The sequence below is a fragment of the Haliaeetus leucocephalus genome, unplaced genomic scaffold (genome assembly GCF_000737465.1).
Source record: "Haliaeetus leucocephalus isolate CR32 unplaced genomic scaffold, Haliaeetus_leucocephalus-4.0 Scaffold251, whole genome shotgun sequence".
Classification (NCBI taxonomy): domain Eukaryota; kingdom Metazoa; phylum Chordata; class Aves; order Accipitriformes; family Accipitridae; genus Haliaeetus; species Haliaeetus leucocephalus.
Genome location: NW_010972687.1, coordinates 5,124,044 through 5,141,115, shown reverse-complemented (window position 1 = coordinate 5,141,115; position 17,072 = coordinate 5,124,044). Strand labels below are relative to the sequence as shown.

Genomic DNA, 17,072 nt, shown 5'->3' with positions numbered 1-17,072 from the left:
CCCCCCCCCCAAGAAGCATCTGTATGGATTAATGATATGACAGAGACTGTGAAGAGCTGTTCAGAGTGTCTTTTATGTAGACTGGGTTCACATCTGGATGCTGATTTTGGTTTTGTGCAAGTGCGCTACAGTGGCTGCGGGAGATATTTATAAGGAAAACTGTAGGAGTTGTGCAAGAACCTTGAGGGTTAATTATAATAGTGGTTCTGAATGGTGCACAAATGCATAGGTCTGAAAACCTGTAAGCACGGGTAAGACTGACTAGTGAGAGAAAAAGATCCCTGTACCCCACCAGAAATCCTGTGTTCAAGTTGACATACCGAAAGTGGGAGATATGAAAGTGGGAGATATATAAAGCTGTTGAAAAGTGGGACTCAAAAGACTTTGTCCTGCTGTCTTCTCTGCTATTTTCAGTGAAGGATTGTTCTGTTCTCTGCTGGTTCCTAGCCTTATTGTTCTCCTGTTACTCATGGTTTCACTAATTTGCTGTTATTGACTGTCACATTTTCTGATCTGATTCTTTTTCTTGTCTGCATTATTTTAATTCTCTCAATATGGATGTTTTAGAAGTCTGTACCTCTTGTCTCCATTCTGCCTTGCTTCTGTTTTGGTATTTCTTTTGTACTTCTGATGGTGTGTTTCTGTCAGCAAAACTAATTTTACCTTTCTAATAGGCAGGTAAAATTGATCATGAAAGAAACATTTTTCTTCCATGCCTATTACCTTCATGTTGTGCTGCTTGATAATTTGAGTAATAATAAATCTACCTTTTAAAAGGCTTTATCTTGGACTTAATGGATTTAAAAAATGCTTTACTTGTTAATGAGCTATGTACAAGGACCAGATTTATGCCTAAATGTATATACAGATTAGGTGCTTTAGACATGGCAGATGTCCTAGAGTAGCTAACTAGATCACTGTCCTCATCTGGGCTTATATATTAACTATTTATATTTGCAGTAGTATGAAGATGTGGATTTTTTTGTTACTTTCGTCATCGCGTGAACTTAATATAATCCTGTACACTAGTTAATACATGGCAACAAACCTAAACCACAGTTTTAATCAAAATACTTTTCCTCTATAGACAGAAATCGCCAAGAGATTGAATACAATTTGTGCACAAGTCATCCCATTTTTGTCTCAGGAAGTAAGTAAAACTGTTCAGCTGTTAAAGTGCAATTATGTTGCTTTTCTGTTTGCAAATTAGCTAGTTTTAAGATGTTAATTTTATCACAATACACAAGTGTAAGGAACATCTGTTATAGCTGAAGTGCGCAAACCCCCTGCTAATTTGGTCTAACAAATCTGAGTTCAAACTAGTGACAATGGCTCAGCCTCGTTCATTGCCTGAGGAGAGTGGGAGTCTGTAAAATATTACCAATGCAACAAAATGCTTTCATTTGTAATCATGGTGATTGCCTATTTGATATTCAGTTGTCAAACGTGAATCTAGTGAAATAAGCATGCTTATCTTGTCTACATAATGTGTATCAACTTTTAGTGCAAAAGGTGAGTAGTTAGCTCAGATGCAAAACACTGTTTAAGGTTACAAACCTGCATCTGGTCTGAATGACTGCAATTGTAACATATTGTGGGCAGCTGCTGTTACATTTTGAAACCTGTTATTTTGGATATGCCTTTTCAAACTCTACAGTTTACAAAGAGTATTTGTAATTCTTGTTGAGTTCAGTGAAGCGCTTCTTCCCTGTTTGAAATTTCAGTAGGTTTTGCTGTGTGGGCAGAGTATATAAATGTTAAAATTGACACTAGTGTGAAGTTGACATTATCATCCTGTCAACTCAATTAGAAACTGATTATTCATTTGCCAGAAAATTAATATTGAAGTGGCATGGGCGAGGAGGTGAGCTGGCTGCCTTCAGGGCTTTTGTTTGCTCTTGAACAGGTGAGGAATAGGGCACTGTTACCTTTTACCTGCTTAAGGTGTCTTGCAATAGGTAGCCTGAGCTTCTTCAGACAACCCGGTTATTCACGTGTTTGTGATCCTGGTTTGACTTGATGTGGTCAATGCCTTAACACAAATTCCTCCCCATGCCCCTTCTTCTCTTAACAGCATCAGCAGCAAGTGGCCCAAGCTGTAGAACGTGCCAAACAAGTGACCATGGCCGAACTGAATGCCATCATCGGGGTACGTGGCCTTCCAGGTCTACCTCCTACAGTGTGTATAACTTGCTTTCATATCTTACTGCTTTGTTATTTTTAAAATAAGCTTAATGTTTTGATATCTAAAGCTGTTTTGATGCCCAGTGTTGCTGAAGTGTTTACCTTGATTCACACAGATTTTAGCAGGGATAAAGTTAATAGTTTTGTGCAGCAATGCTGTGCATAACAAAACTTTTCCAGGAAGAAACACAATGATTAGGAGAGTTGCTTGTTTGTTTGTAGGTTTTGTATGTCAGTTGATCTAGTTACCTTTGCCTCATGCTTTTTGTGACACTTGTTCTTGGAGCCTGTACAAGTATTCATTCTTCTTTTTTTCCCTTTCTTGTGAATCTTTCATGAATTTTAAATTTGCAAGCTACTGAAGAGAAATTTCACTTGCTTTTGAAGTAGTATTAATTGTCTGACACAGTGTTCTAATAGCCTTTCACCAAGTATGTGCTGCTAAATATGCTGAAATAAGTTAATACTACTTGCTTGTGACTGGTTGTCAGTCACAAGTCATTTGCTTTGTATTAATGAACTTTCTGAACCATACATTCCTTCCACTGCATGAGTTCATTTCCCCTGCCACTAAGTCTAGAATATTTCTCATGTTTTCTGCCCTTCCAGACTAAGTGAAAGAAGTAGCCGAAACAAGAACCCGTCCTTTTTGATTTTATTCATATGTGAGCGCTTTGAGCGGATTCAAATTACTCATTTATCAATTTATGTTAATTGCTTGTGAGAAGATGCCCTGCTGGTCTTTATAGTTCCCTCAGACACTTTGTAATGATAATTAGACATGCTGCTGTACGGATTAACAGTGCCATAGTCCAATGACGTCTACAGACAATGGAACCAGTTAATCCATCTGTGCTTAAAATTACATCCCAACTGGAGATGGAAAAAAAAAAAAAAAGAGTGAGGGAGGATTAAAAGAATGAGCGTCAGCTTGAAAACTCTCCTTTCATCAGTTTCTCAATTGCAGATCTACAGTCGGTTTGCCTGTGGTAAGCTATTGGCAGTCAATTAGGTGAAATAAACTGGGAGGGTGACCTTCATTTCCTTTTAATAGCTTTTCCTTCCTGAAATGGGGAGCTTCAGTGGATTTTCAGCTTAAATTTTATTCAAGCTGCTTTATTACACTTGACAGTTTAGCTTTGCATAAACATACCCCCCCCTTCAAATCTGCGCTGTTTTTTCCCTTCGTATCAAATTTTGACTGTTACTTAGTTGATTTGCTAATCACATCTTAGAAACCCACATAATTACGTCTGTATTTGTCACAATCTCCTCTACGCTTTGCTTGCGTAATGAATTACTTTGTGAATACCTGATTTGATCTTTGAAATACAGCACATGTACATTTGTGGTGTTTGATTAGAAAAGATTAGAGAACTGTAGTTTCTTGCATCTTTTAAAATGAATTACTTCTTTAGGATGAAAATGGAATGGAAAACCCTTTTTAATGAACTATTTTTAAAGAATATTTTGTGCAGTAAATGGAAGTATGTATTAAAATATATTTAAAAACATTCTTGCTGGACTTAGGGTAATGCTACTTAGGCAAACCAAATTTTGCTATCTCAAGCTTGTCATGTACCTCTTTTTAAAGTCTGCACAATATAGTCTTTTAAAAGCAATAGGATCTACAAGTACCACATGCAATTAAGAACCTTTTTTTTGGGGGGGGGAGCTCTTTGGAAGCAGGAATAGAAGCCTCCACCTTTTTTGTTTTAAAATTATCTAGGATTCACCAGAAAAGATACTTGCCTGTGTCTTCTGAAAGACTTCTGAGTGATGCCGTACAAATCCAAAACTGTAAATGAGGAAATGAACATGTTGGGCACAAAGTTTATTTGACCATGTAGATGCATGCATATACATAATGGTAAAATTAGATGTATGTCACAGTGATCTTTTACAGTCTTACATGATCAATAATTATCTTGTGCCACACAATAAGTTTCATGCTCTGACATATGCTTGATTTTCTTTGAAAGGGACGGTGTGCATCCTGGAAAATCTGAATAGCATAAAATTGGGTTGACAATTCAGTGGACCTTTGCTCCCCCTCACTGAGCACGCAGTGTGTCAAACCCTCTCCCCAGAGGGGAGGACACATCAGAAGCCTGTCTGTTTCTACAAGCGGCAGCTGCACGGAGAGTGAGCACGGCCTAGTTTGATAGCAGCTGTCAGTATTGTTCAGGGGCCCAACTTAGTGTAAAGAACAATGGAAGGGCCATGCTGCTAAAGTGCAGTGTCTTTCAAGATAAGAAAAGAAATAGTAATTTAACGGTTTAGACATCTATCATGAACATGAAAGATCATGAAACTTCTTTTCAAAATGCAAATATGCTGGAGCAATCTGTAACAGCAGAAGATGCAATTGAGTAACCTCTGGCGTCATACTACCAAGGATACTTATGTACAATAAATTTTGAGGTTGGGAGGAAAGTTTAATTTTCCTAGCTGATGTTCGCTTGCGTAGTTTCTCCTGATTAGATAAGATCAGCATTTTTGTTGGGGTTTGACTTTTTTCCCCTCCTTCCTTTCTGTCTTTACGGGCCATTGTTTCTTGACACTAGATAATTCAAGAGTTTCCCAATTGGCTTGGCTGAGTTAGAGCAATTCCTGTTGCTGCTGGGCCATATATGAGTTCTGGAAGGGAACAGAGCCTTTAATTAGTGGGAACAACTTTTGAAATACAAGATGATTTTGAACTATGTTTATTTTATATATTTTTTTATTTCCAGCTGAAAAGGTGAAAGCTTATTAGAGGACAGACTGTGAGGATAGGGACTTGTAGTCTCATGGGACTGAGATTTTTCAGAGAATTTAGCCACACAGTCAAAAGACAGGCTTTGGAATCAGTATATGTTAAGCATGTACAAAAGAGAATGAATGAATTGACATATTTAAAAAAAAAAGTTACATAGTTGGACTTGGTGAGCTTCTAGGCAGTGCTAATCCTCTGTGTTGATTAAAAATTCTTACTTCAGGAAAGAACTGTGCATGATATTTCGTTATTAACAGTCATACTTCTGGCCTTATACTTTTTCTGCATGTACTTGTAGGCTTTAACTTCAGCTATGGGGTAGCAGAGCAGCTAAACAACCTCCTTCCCAATTTTTTTAAACTACATCATTTAGTATTTGTTGTACTAAAGTTGAATGAAGCCGCAATTTTGCTTGATAAATAATACACAAAACAGAAAACTTAGACTTACGAAGATAAGTGCACCTGTTAACTCCTTGGCACTCCTGCAGCTGCAGGCAGTGTCCACATTTGGGGTTAAGGGAGGATCCAGATCATGGTATGAAAGAACTAGGTAGATTACCATGGTTTAACCTGAAGGGCGGTTTGTTTGTTTGGGGTTTTTTTGAGAGAGCAAAGGTACTCAAAGTTCATGCTAGGAAGTATAAGGGACAGTTAAATAGATATGTCTAGATATAAACAATGCAAAATTTGTTAGATTTACTTTCAAATTAATAAACTAGGTAGTTTTATGTGTAGAACAGGCAAATATCTGAATAAGGAAATATAAGCAGCAAGCTGGAATCTTTTAGCATTGCATTTTAGATGCACGATTTTAGTGTACCACTGAGTAGCCAGGTAAGTCTTATTTTGCCTTTTGAGGTGGGTTGCTAATAGTTTTGTGAAATATGTATCTTTTGGATTGACAGTACTCTTGAGACAGATTGAGTTGTAGGCTTCCGAGAGGCCTCTCCACTGTTGCATGAGGTGATGGCTAAAGGATTAGCAAGATGTGGGATTATTTTTTCTTTTGGCTGTGGTTGCCAGCTATCTCTGGGATTGTAGTGTGTGAAGCTTAAGAGGATGAGGTTAACCTGTTGAGGGTTTATTCTTATGAGTGTGTAGTTAATCCTTAGAAAGCCTATAAATAACTAGGCTGTATGTTTCATTATAAAATAGAAATACAGACTAGAGCAGAAATGAATGCAGAACTTAGTGCAAGGGAAGAGCTAAGCAGCTGTAGCATTACTTTAGATCCTTCTCAGCCATGATCTGCATTATGTGCTAAGGGAGGGGAAATTGCCTAGTTCTTTTAAATTAAATAAAATGAGATCTAGTGAGCACAAGACACTATGTCCTCACTTTTAACATAAAATAGCTAACCCCAAGTCTAAATTACTAAACTCTGGCCATAAGAACTTTATTGTGTGGTAAAATCCTGGGTTATTCTTCATATTTTGCTTTTTTAAAAGTATGTAGAAACCTTAATTACATGCTAGGATGCTGTCATGGTAGGTGCTTTTAGAATACAAGGCTCCAGAATTGTAAACTAAGTTTAAAATAGGTAGCAAAGGGAGAAAGTATTTGTCAGCATGACAGTTGGTGTTCTCAAAATACCGGTCCCCAAACAGTGGCCAGATCTTTATTGTTAGTGCCACCAAGGTTTGAGGAAAAATAAGAAAGCATGGTTGAAGTGTATTGGTAGTTTGTCCTACTCAAAACAAAACCTAGGAGAAGGTGTGTAAAATGTGAATGAATAGATAGTGTTAGCCAAACTTGGTTTCCACCTGACACTGCCCCCCCCCCCCCCCCCCTCTTTGCCCTCTGCACTGATGGGGAAACAGAAGACCTTGGAGCAGCAATATAGAGGAGGGTGGTGTCTAAACGAGATGATAATTTCCTGGAGTAGATGATTGTCAGTCATTCTGAAGAGGGGAAGATTGCATCCAGAAGTCAACTGTAACTGAGTTGCAGGCCAGACCTCCCTTATCTTGCAAGGTTTCACATGTGGGTGGATAGAAAAAGCTGCATCTTGGATCTTGTCCAAAAAGAAAACCAAAAGATCTTTAGGTGGCTCTCTCCTCTAGATCTAATATCTAAACTACAAGTCAAAGGTGAGACCAAGTATATGGTTACAAACTTGTGAAGCTAAACAGCTTTCAAGAAAGGAGTGAAAGAGAGATGGTTGGAAAATATGTGGTTAGCTAGAGCTCAGACCTGAAGATATGCAACTGTGAATGCAGAGAGAAGGTAGATTCTGATGAGATGAGCATGTGAGGTACCAACAGTGAGTTTGTACCACTTGCTAGATTACTGTCTACTGGGCAGATGTTGGGGATATGGAATGTACATGCTGAATGGTGTAGAGCTGTAAGTTGGTCTGTTTTGCAGCAGGAGAGAGGTGCAGGAGGGACTGCCACATATGCAGGTTTTTCTAATCTTAACAATAGTAAACAGAAGACCAGAAAAGTCAGTGGAGAATGTGGTTTCAGGAAGGGTTAGTAGATAGAAGCAGAGGATATTGATATGCTGGAAGAGGTGATTCCTTCTTTTTGTGAACTTGGCTTCAAATAGTACTGTTAAAACAGACTGGTTTGGAAGGAATAGTTTCAGTGGAATGGAAGGGACTAAAGTTGGGTCAAAATGCTGGAATAGTACAGTTCAAGGCAAGGATTTACAGAAAGCATGTTCAATGAGCTTTAATAAAGAAAATATGGAAGGGCTACCAGAAAGAAAAAATGGGGGGTTAGGGATGAGTTTGCTTTTGAAGGTGGCTGAGGCAGAGGAGTGCACATATATATATATATGTCATTGGCACAGAAGGGTCGGTTATTTAATCCCAGAAGAAAGGATTACTTCCTCTAAAGAGTGATTCAAAGCACCTCTCTTGATTAAAGCATATGCAGGCAGAATAGCTTTCCATGTTTGAAGATAGTTTTTGTGAATATTACCTACTTTTTCCCTAAGTTACCAAGGAAGTAAAAGGAGACAAACTGAAGAGATGAGTATACCTTCTCTCTTACAAATGTCTGCTTTGTATTCATACTTGAAGTGACACAAGTGGGGGAATTGGAGTAGGTGAAGAGTCAGTAGGCTGAGATAAAGATGTGATGTAACCTTTAGTGCTCCTCTTGCAAGTAGTCCATGATGTGGTGGGTTTGGAGGAGGTAAGAGTTGGATGGGAAGAATGAATCGGTTGGCACAGACAAAAGAGAAGCTCAGGAGGGACTGCACATGAGGTGAAATCAAGTGCAGAGAAGTTAGTTGCATAAGGATGAAGCAAAGCATGGTCATGGAGTTGTCCTGTAACATGAGTAGGAATAGAGAAAGGTGTTGTGAGTTTACATGTTGAATGGTGTAGGGCTTTAAGTTGGACTACTTTGCAGTAGGAGAGAGAGGTGCAAAGAATGAAGCATACAGATCCGAAAGGAACTAAGGTCTAGTTTTGAGAAGCAAACACTGATACGATAAGGTGAACTAACTGTCAGTGTGCCGATGAGAGTGGCATGGACCACACAGGCAAAATATAGCTGTTCACTGGGTGACTGTGACAAAGATGGAGTCAGTGGGAGTAGGAAAGTGAGGAGAGAGAGGTGCGGAGGGGATGGAGGGAGATAAAGGGGGACACAAAGTACGGTAAATATTAAACATTGGAAATGTGCAAGAAAACAGCAACCCACTATTTCTCAAGGGGGAAGAGCAAGGCAAACTGTCGAGAGAGGGGGCTGTGTGGGAGGACTGGAAGAGAAGGGAGGGAAGCTTGCTTTCCCTGTTCTTGCACAGAGCAAGGCTAGCATAGGCATTTAGGATAACTTTAGGAAATACTAAAAGCAGGGCAAAGACAGTTTGTACAGCAGTTTGCTATAACTCTTCAACATGCTGAAGCGTTTGTATCAACAGCAGGATTCCTGGTATCTGGTAACTGCATTATTGTTTCAGAGCACTTGCTGAACTACCATGGTTGCTGTCTTGTATAACACTTAACTTCCTGAGAATGTCCAGTACTGGTTTTAAAGGTGCTGGCTAACTGTAGCTCTTTAAATTGAATACTGACAAGCAGTAGTATTGAGGTAGTAAAAGCAAGGATTAGCAAAAGTGGATTGTTCAAATGCCTGTTCAGAAGTAATCATTTGGTAGGTGGAAGTTGTTACAGCATGTATAAGAAATATCCAAGAATCTGCTCTGTGGCTTGGAACAGTAAACAAAAATCAATGTAATGCTTTTCTCATGACTGCCATGTTTTTAATTCTTTGATATCTCTGAAATGTTTTTATGGTTAGTAGCAGCTGCAACAAAAGGGTGATGATCATAATTTAAAATACTATATTCAACTTCCAGATATTACCTTACCAAAAAGCCTTTCTACTCCATCATTACTATCTTCATGTTCAGCAAGATTTAAATTTCTGGAGACTAAAAGAGCCTGGAAGGAGAATAAATACTTTTTAAGATAATCATACATCAGTAACAAAAACCCCTAGAGTAATATCTTTAAGTCATTTCCAAATTGGTGTGTGCTGGAACTAGTTGGTTTTGGCTGCTGTGGCAGCAAGAATGTGCTTTTGAAGTGTCATTGGATGGTAGTGGCATGCTAAGAGTAGCTAAAAAGGCAAATACGTAGATTTGAGGTTAGAAGGTGAGTAATAGCAGGAATTTATGGTTGCCCCAGAAAAAAAAAATATGTGCTGGCAGTTTCTGCAAACCAGAAGCAATGTGTTCTGACAGCTTCATTCTAGAGACTTAAGGCTTGCATCTGAGTCTTCAGAGAAAGCAATATGTACTTGTCTAAAATTAAAGAAAAGCTTTGTTCTTAAACTGACTTACAATGACAATGATCAGAAGAATGTAACTGGTTTCAGAAAACCAGCCTTTGTCTTGTCTGGACCAACAGTATTTAAGGTAGTCTTTTGTGTTTTTTTTAGAATGTGGTTTTGAATTTGTTACTTTCCCTTGGAGTCTGGGAAGTCCTTTGGTGAAGACATGTTCTCCTGTGCAAGGATAATTTTTTCCCATTTTTACTCTAACTCTACCCCTCCACTCCCTCCTGCTCTGTGGCATCTGTCCTTTATAAAGGCTTCTCTGGTTCCTCCATTGCTGCAGAGTCTTGTTCCTCCAATGCAACTTCAGCTTTGCTGTTTGTCCCTTATTTTTTCAGGATTTAGCCTAAGGAAAAAACCCCAACATTATTTAACCTAAGGAAAAAAATGTACCATTATTAATACAAGGATGCTTAGAACTTGCTCTTCTGACTTTGTTCTATTTACTTTTTTTTCTGTAAACTGTTTGAGGCAGGAACTGGTCTTAAGCCAGCCCTGTAATACATATTTTTAGAAGAGCTATCAGTGAAAAAGCTATAGATACGAACACGCAGAAGAACTTTTATATTTTTATAAAAGTATACACAATCAATATATATACATATAATATATACAGAATAGTATGTATAATATATAATGTATAGTATATGTAGTATATAATGATATATTAAAATATATCATTGTGTATATATGATATGTTATATGTGTGCGTATATACATACAAGGTTATGCTAGCAAAAGGTCTTTAGCCTGTGGGCTGCTTGTTGTGTTGCCAGCATAGCTGCTGATACAAGCACTAGCCATGCTTCGATAGGTCTGCACTTGGTGCAAGCTATTAAGTTTTAGGTTGACTTACAGTGCCTAAAAGCATGGAGGAGGGAAGAAAACCCTTCCTTTTTGTTGGCAAAAGCCCTTATGTGGATGCAGCTACACCAGTGGAGTGCTAATGCACCTTGGGGAGAAGATGTTGCTGAACTGGAAGAATTCCATCTGCTGGCAATATCCTGCATCCTAGCTGCAGGGCTCTCCTGGTGTGGGATGCTCCACAGAGGGTCCACAGCATAGCTAGGCTGCTAGTGCAGATCTACTCTTGTGAAAGTGCCAATCATGCTGGCAGTACTAAATAATTATTCCCTTTATGTCAATGGGATGTTAAAAATCTTGCCATTTAACAATTATCACTAAACTTTTGTTAAATAGTTAATTGCTGATCACTTTAGTGGAAAAACAGCTGATGTGCTCGTTCACTGGGTGTGGTGACAAATCATTTGGGTGGGGTCACCCACATCTGTCATTACTGTTTACAGGAATGATCTTTTTGAAGAGCCCTGAAGTGTAATATCTCTTTATATTTCTAATTCTGGTACCTGGGCTTGCCCTCCAAAATACCAGAAGGAAGGGCAGAGAAACCTAGCTGTTCGAAATGAGACAGAAAGGCCCAGCAAAGATCAGAGTTGTTGCTCAGCATGGTGATAAAGAAGGAAAAGATAAAGTGCTTTTTTCACTCTTGCAGTCTATATGTCTGCAGTCTGTAATGGTGATGTGGGAAATAATGGTTAATAAGCTACCCTTGGAAATTATTTTTATATTTGCTGTTTACATTATACTGGGGAGCATTGAAGACCTGTTTCTTAGTTCCATTGGTGTAAAGCTAACTAAGGTATTAAAATTTATGCGATCTTGTGATTCAACAAATGTACTGTGTCTGTACTTGTAGGTAGGCTGGTACTGGCTATGTAATTCACATTGATAGCAACCAAAGCCTTTCTCATGTTGAGAGACTTCATTTTCCTTACTTAAAAAAAATCCTCATGAGATACAGAACATGTTCTAAAATACAAGCTAAAGAATATACTTAGTATTTGTCTGTCTTATATATAGATTTTAAGGAGCTCTCAAAAATTTTTTCCTGTTGTAGTAATGAAAAATTTAAATTAGACTTTTTCGAGGTAGATGCAGGCTTCAGTATAACTGCTTTGACTCTTGTTGGCTGTCTTGGTTGCCTTCTGTGGGCTTTTTGGAGGTGGCTCATGTGCACCAGTGGTTTGCTGGTCCCACATTAGTATACGTGTTTTCTCCAGTGTCATAATTTTTCTGTTGAACTACACAGCCAATCAACAAATACATACTTTTGTTTCAGAGAAGTTAGTGGGGCATCTTCATGACTGCAACTAGTTTTTACTTTCATTCTTTAAATAGAGAAGAACTTTTAGCCTTATATATAGAAAGTATATGGGGAATTACACTTGTAAGTGTTTATGCTAACTTTCCTTACTTTAGCGAGATTAAAGAAACTCTAATGCAAGGAGAAAAAAAAAAGACTCTAGAGCTGTCCAGGTTTAGTATTCTGTGGCAAAACTGTGCAGGATAAATCTGTTGCAGAAGTACATTTTACAGTGAAACAGGTAGGCATCAGTGTAGAAGTGTAGTAGGAGCTTTAGAGCATGAAGTGGTTGTTTTAATCTTCATGACCCAGTTGAAATCAGCATTGCTTTTCCTATTTCGAGTTTTCTGAAGATCAAAGAGTAGACAAGACTTGATTCCTACAGGAGGATCCCATAGCAGAGGACTAAAAGTGAATACTGAAAAGGAGGGAAGTAACAGCAGGAGGAAGGAATCAAGGGACCAAGTAGAAAAAGAGTTAAGAAAGGAAAACAGATAAAAGACTCTAATTGAGAACCATAAACTTCATGTTGTTTTGCAGTAGCTTCATATGGAGTATTTTGAACATGCTGAGGGTCTTGTATCTGATTTTTTTTTATTTTTAATAGAGAAGGTGGCAGAAGGACATAGTTTGTTAGTGTTCTTATAATTGCTGTATCAGCAGAGGGGTGAGATACAGTTTCTCAGCCTTATTTCCTTTACCCTAGAGATGAAGTTAGTTTGTGAGAAAGGACTGCTTGGGGAATGTATGGGGGGGAAGCTGCCTTTATCCCAGTGTAGCATCAGTTTTCTGGTTTATGTGAGGCAATTTATGCAACCCTTTACTGCTTAAAAAAAGTTGAGACTTGTTAGTGTAGTTTGTGTTGTTTGAACAAGTGGAAACAGGAACTGAAAAACTTGAAGAGCCTTCTGTTCAGAAATTCAACATTAGTTTGAAGCAGATTCCTATAATAGAAAATAATAACAAAGAACAAACTTAAGATAACTTTTTCGTCTTGTTTCTGACTTTTATATTTGCTTTCTGACATCAAAGTCAGATTTGTAAATAAGTTTTGATTTTTTTTTTTTCTTGTGAGAGTGGAAAATAAATGGTAAGACCCAAAGACACTATCCTATGCATCTTCTGTAATAAAGCATAAAAAGGAACAGGATTTTTCCCAGGAGACAGTTGGGTCTTTAAATAATCATGCCATTGCTAGACAAATTTTGTATGTATGAAATATACGGCTTTGGATAGCTTTTGCTGATACTGTCCTTCTCTGGACTTAAATCTCTGTAGTACAATGACATTTCACATGGTTTATAGATGGAAGAGGCTTGCTGAAGACACTGTCTTTATTCTGACGGGACATTATCTTCCCGCACCCATGGCACTGTGGCTTGTTCACATAATGAATGGATAGTTTTCAAACAACTACAAAATTACAAAGGCTCCATTCTTGGCTCTCTAGCTAGAGATGCAGGGGCGGGCACTTTCAGGTTTGTTTACTGTGGTATAGTATAGCTTCCTATCTGTCAGAATAAAATCGGAGCATTTAGAAGAAAAGGAAGTAAGAAAAACAAATGAACCAAAAGAAACACAGATGTTTCAAAGGAATTGGGTAGAAATTTAAGCAATGATAGTAGTAGCTGACTCTCATTTTTCTAAAACACTTTTAAAGAGGGAGAAAACAGTAAACAATAAGAATTGCAGAATCTCGGAATGCCTGAGGTTGGAAGGTACGCCTGGAGGTCATCTGGTCCACTCCCCCTGCTCAAGCAGGACCATCTAAAGCCAGTTGCACAGGACTGTGTCTGTATGGCCTTTGCATACCTCCAAGGATGGAGACTCCACAACCTCCCTGGGCAAATTGTGCCAGTGCTTAGACACCTGCACAGTAAAAAAAAAAAAAAAAGTTTTCTGATATTTAGGAGGAACCTCCCATGTTTCAGTTTGTGCCCATTCCCTCTTGCTCTGTCACTGAGCCACAAAGATGATTAAGTGACTGGAGCATCTCACACATGAGGACAGGCTGAGAGAGCTGGGATTGTTTAGCTTTCTCTAGGCCCATTGTTGGATGCTCTCCAGTATGTCCATGTCTGCCTTGTATGGGGAAGCCCAGAACTGGATGCAGTACTCCAGGTGTGGCCTCACCAGTGCTGAGGAGAGGGGAAGGATCACCTCCCTCAACCTGCTGGCAATACTTTCTCTAATGCAGCCCAGGATGCCATTCACGTGCTTTGCCACAAGGGCACATTGCTGGCTCATGTTCAACTTGGTGTCTGTCAGGACTCCCTGGTCCTTTTCTTCAAAGCTGCTTTCTAGCTGGGCAGCCCCCAGGATATATTGGTACATGGGATTTTTCCTCCTGGTGCAAGGCTTTGCACTTCCCCTTGTTTGAACTTCATGAGATTCCTGTCAACCCATTTTTCCAGCCTGTTGAGGTCCCTGTGAATGGTAACACAGCCATCTGGTGTATCAGCCACCCCTCCCAGTTTTGTGTCATCAGCAAAAGAAAGCAAACTCAGAGCTTAGTTTTGCGGATTGCTGCTGTCGTACTGAAGATTAGGGTTAAAAGAGGTCAGAAGCAAGGACCGCTAATGCACTTAATGATTAGTTAGTCTAATGCTGATATTATCAAGGAAAAAGAAACATCCAAAAGCAATGAAGAGTAAACACAACTTCTGCTGCTGAAGCAAAGTTAGAAAATGGAGTAGTAAGCAATCCATATTAGGTAGCTCATATATCAGTTTGTTAATCTATCGTAGAATGGCTTGGATAGGAAGAGACCTTCAAAGATCGAGTCCAACCCCCCTGCTGTGGGCAGGGTTGTCTTTTACTAGGTCAGGCTGCTCAGAGCCCTGTCCAACCTGAACTTGAAGACTTGCAATGATGGGGTATCCACAACTTCCCTGGGCAAACTGTTCCAGTGTCTCACCACCTGCACCGTAAAATACTTCTTCCTTATGTCTAATCTAAACTACCCTCTTTCAGTTTAAAACTGTTGCTTCTTGTCCTATTATGACAGGCCCTGGTAAAAAGTTTCTCTCCATCTTTCTTATAGGTCCTCTTTAAGTATTGAAAGGCTTCAGTAAGGTGTCCCCAGAACCTTCTCTTCTCCAGGCTGAACAACCCCAACTCTCTCAGCATTCTTTTGTAGGAGAGGTGTTCCAGTCCTCTCATTTTTGTGGCCTTTCTCTAGACCTGCTCTAACAGGTCCATGTCTTTCTTGCACTGTGGACCCCAGAACTGGTTGCAGTACTCCAGGTGGAGTCTCACCAGAGCAGAGTAGAGGGGCAGAATCACCACCCTCAACCTGCTGGCCACACTTCTTTTGATGCAGCCCAGGATACAATTGGCTTTCTGGGTTGCAAGTGCATGTTGCTGGTGCATGTCCAATTTTTTTATCCACCAGTATCCCCAAGTCCTTCTGCACAGGGCTGCTCTCAATCCATTCATCCTCCAGTCTATACTGATACTGCGGATTGCCCTGACCCAGGTGCAGGACCTTGCACTTGGCCTTGTTGAACCTCATGAGGTTCTCATGGGCCCACTCCTCAAGCCTGTCAAAGTCCCTCTGGATGGTATCCGTTCCTTCAAGTAAATCAACTGCACCACTCAGGTTGCTGTCATCTGCAAACTTGCTGAGGATGCACTTGATTCCACTAGCTATGTCATTGATGAAGATACTGAATAGTGTTGGTCCTGTTATGGACCCTTGAGGGACATCAGTAGTTACTGGTTTCCATGGGGATGTTGAGCCATTGACTCCTTGGGTTGAGTCTCATTGACTCTCTGTCTGTGGTCATCCAGCCAGTTCCTCATCCATTTAACAATCCATCCATCAATCCCATATCTTTCCAACTGAGTGGCAAGAATGTTGTGGGGGACCATATCAAAGGCCTTCCAGAAATCTGGGTAGTCGGTACCTGTAGCTTTTTACTTGTCCGCTGATATAGTCACTCTGTTGTAGAAGAATGTGGATATATTCTTAAGGGAGGTTGTTTGTTATCCTGCACTATGTTCTTCTGTGTAGCTGAAATACTCTTTTGAAAGTACCTACAGAAACTTAAATGCAAGTATTAATTAATGGCTTAGACACTCCAATGAGTTTACTCCTAGATTTGACTGTTTGTAGCGTGGGTGGTATGTGCAGGGTTTGGGGGTTTTTTTAGAATGAGGCAGAAGACTGGATCTGAGAGGAGCATAATCTTGAGTTTTTTTCGGTTTTTTTGAAGGTTACATTTGCAATGTAGGTTTTAAGAATATTACTAAACAGTGAGGGAGGAGGTTATCACTTTGTTGGCTAGCTGCATGTGCTCAGACAGTGGCCCTCATATTCATTGGCCTTAGACATTTGATACAGGCTCTCACTTCCATCTGCTACTTAGGCAAGCAAATAAAAAACCTGAAGATTTCCCTTTGGTAAGAGAGAGAATATGGCAGTGAAATTGAACACAGTAATACATGTTTTCCTCTCATGTCTTTCTGGCTGCTTAAGTTTAACAAATCACATTTCTTCAGTTTTACAGAAGTTGACATGAAATAGTGCCCTTTACATTTTAGGTCTCTAAATGACTTTTGTGCTTGCCAGATATTTTTTCAGAACACCTCTATGGAGCTTGGGGGAATGTGGTGCTAGCACTGATAAGTTTTTCGAAAAAGTTTCCTACTCCTGGGTATTTGTTTAGAAGGGCACAAGAGAAGACAGCTATTGTAGTTTGGGACCAGGTATAACCTTTTTTCCACTGTTCATGTACAATCACATCTAAATTTTTAATTCAGTGCTTTTCAATAGATACTAAGCAGTATATCACACATTGTTTAAGAACAGAATGCTGTAACTGTTTAATGGTAGGAATTCAAAACTAGATTTTTAAGTAAGCCATAGGTGTTTGTGACCTCAACAGAGCTACTTTAAGGTGGGAAGTGGGATTGTAGGAGCTCATGCTCTATCTTGATAAGCAAGGAACCTAAAGGAGATGTGTCATTGTTTATATATAGGAAATCTGTTTCACAAAGACTTACTGACACTGTCTCTGGAAGTCTCTGTCAGACATTGAAAATTAATTCCAAATTTTAAGTCCTAGTTAAAGAGCTCTTTATAGCTGGAACTTGCCTAGGATGTTGGAGGTGAAAAACTGTACCGCCTTTAAAATTGTTAGGAGGTGCTTGCTCAGAGAAGCAAGTGC

The 17,072-nt window shown here is 39.3% G+C and overlaps 1 protein-coding gene across 2 annotated transcripts in view; it reads left to right on the top strand.

Moving 5' to 3' along the window:
- TLE1 (transducin-like enhancer of split 1 (E(sp1) homolog, Drosophila)) overlaps positions 1 to 17,072 on the top strand; it is a 78,868-nt gene that overhangs the window by 17,520 nt on the left and 44,276 nt on the right. Inside the window, exons 3-4 of one of the 2 annotated variants that reach the window (XM_010568628.1) lie at positions 1,088 to 1,150; positions 2,075 to 2,179. In XM_010568628.1, the coding sequence (XP_010566930.1) occupies positions 1,088 to 1,150; positions 2,075 to 2,179 (168 nt within the window). The remainder of the gene's footprint in view (positions 1 to 1,087; positions 1,151 to 2,074; positions 2,180 to 17,072) is intronic. The other variant, XM_010568629.1, reaches the window with a different exon arrangement.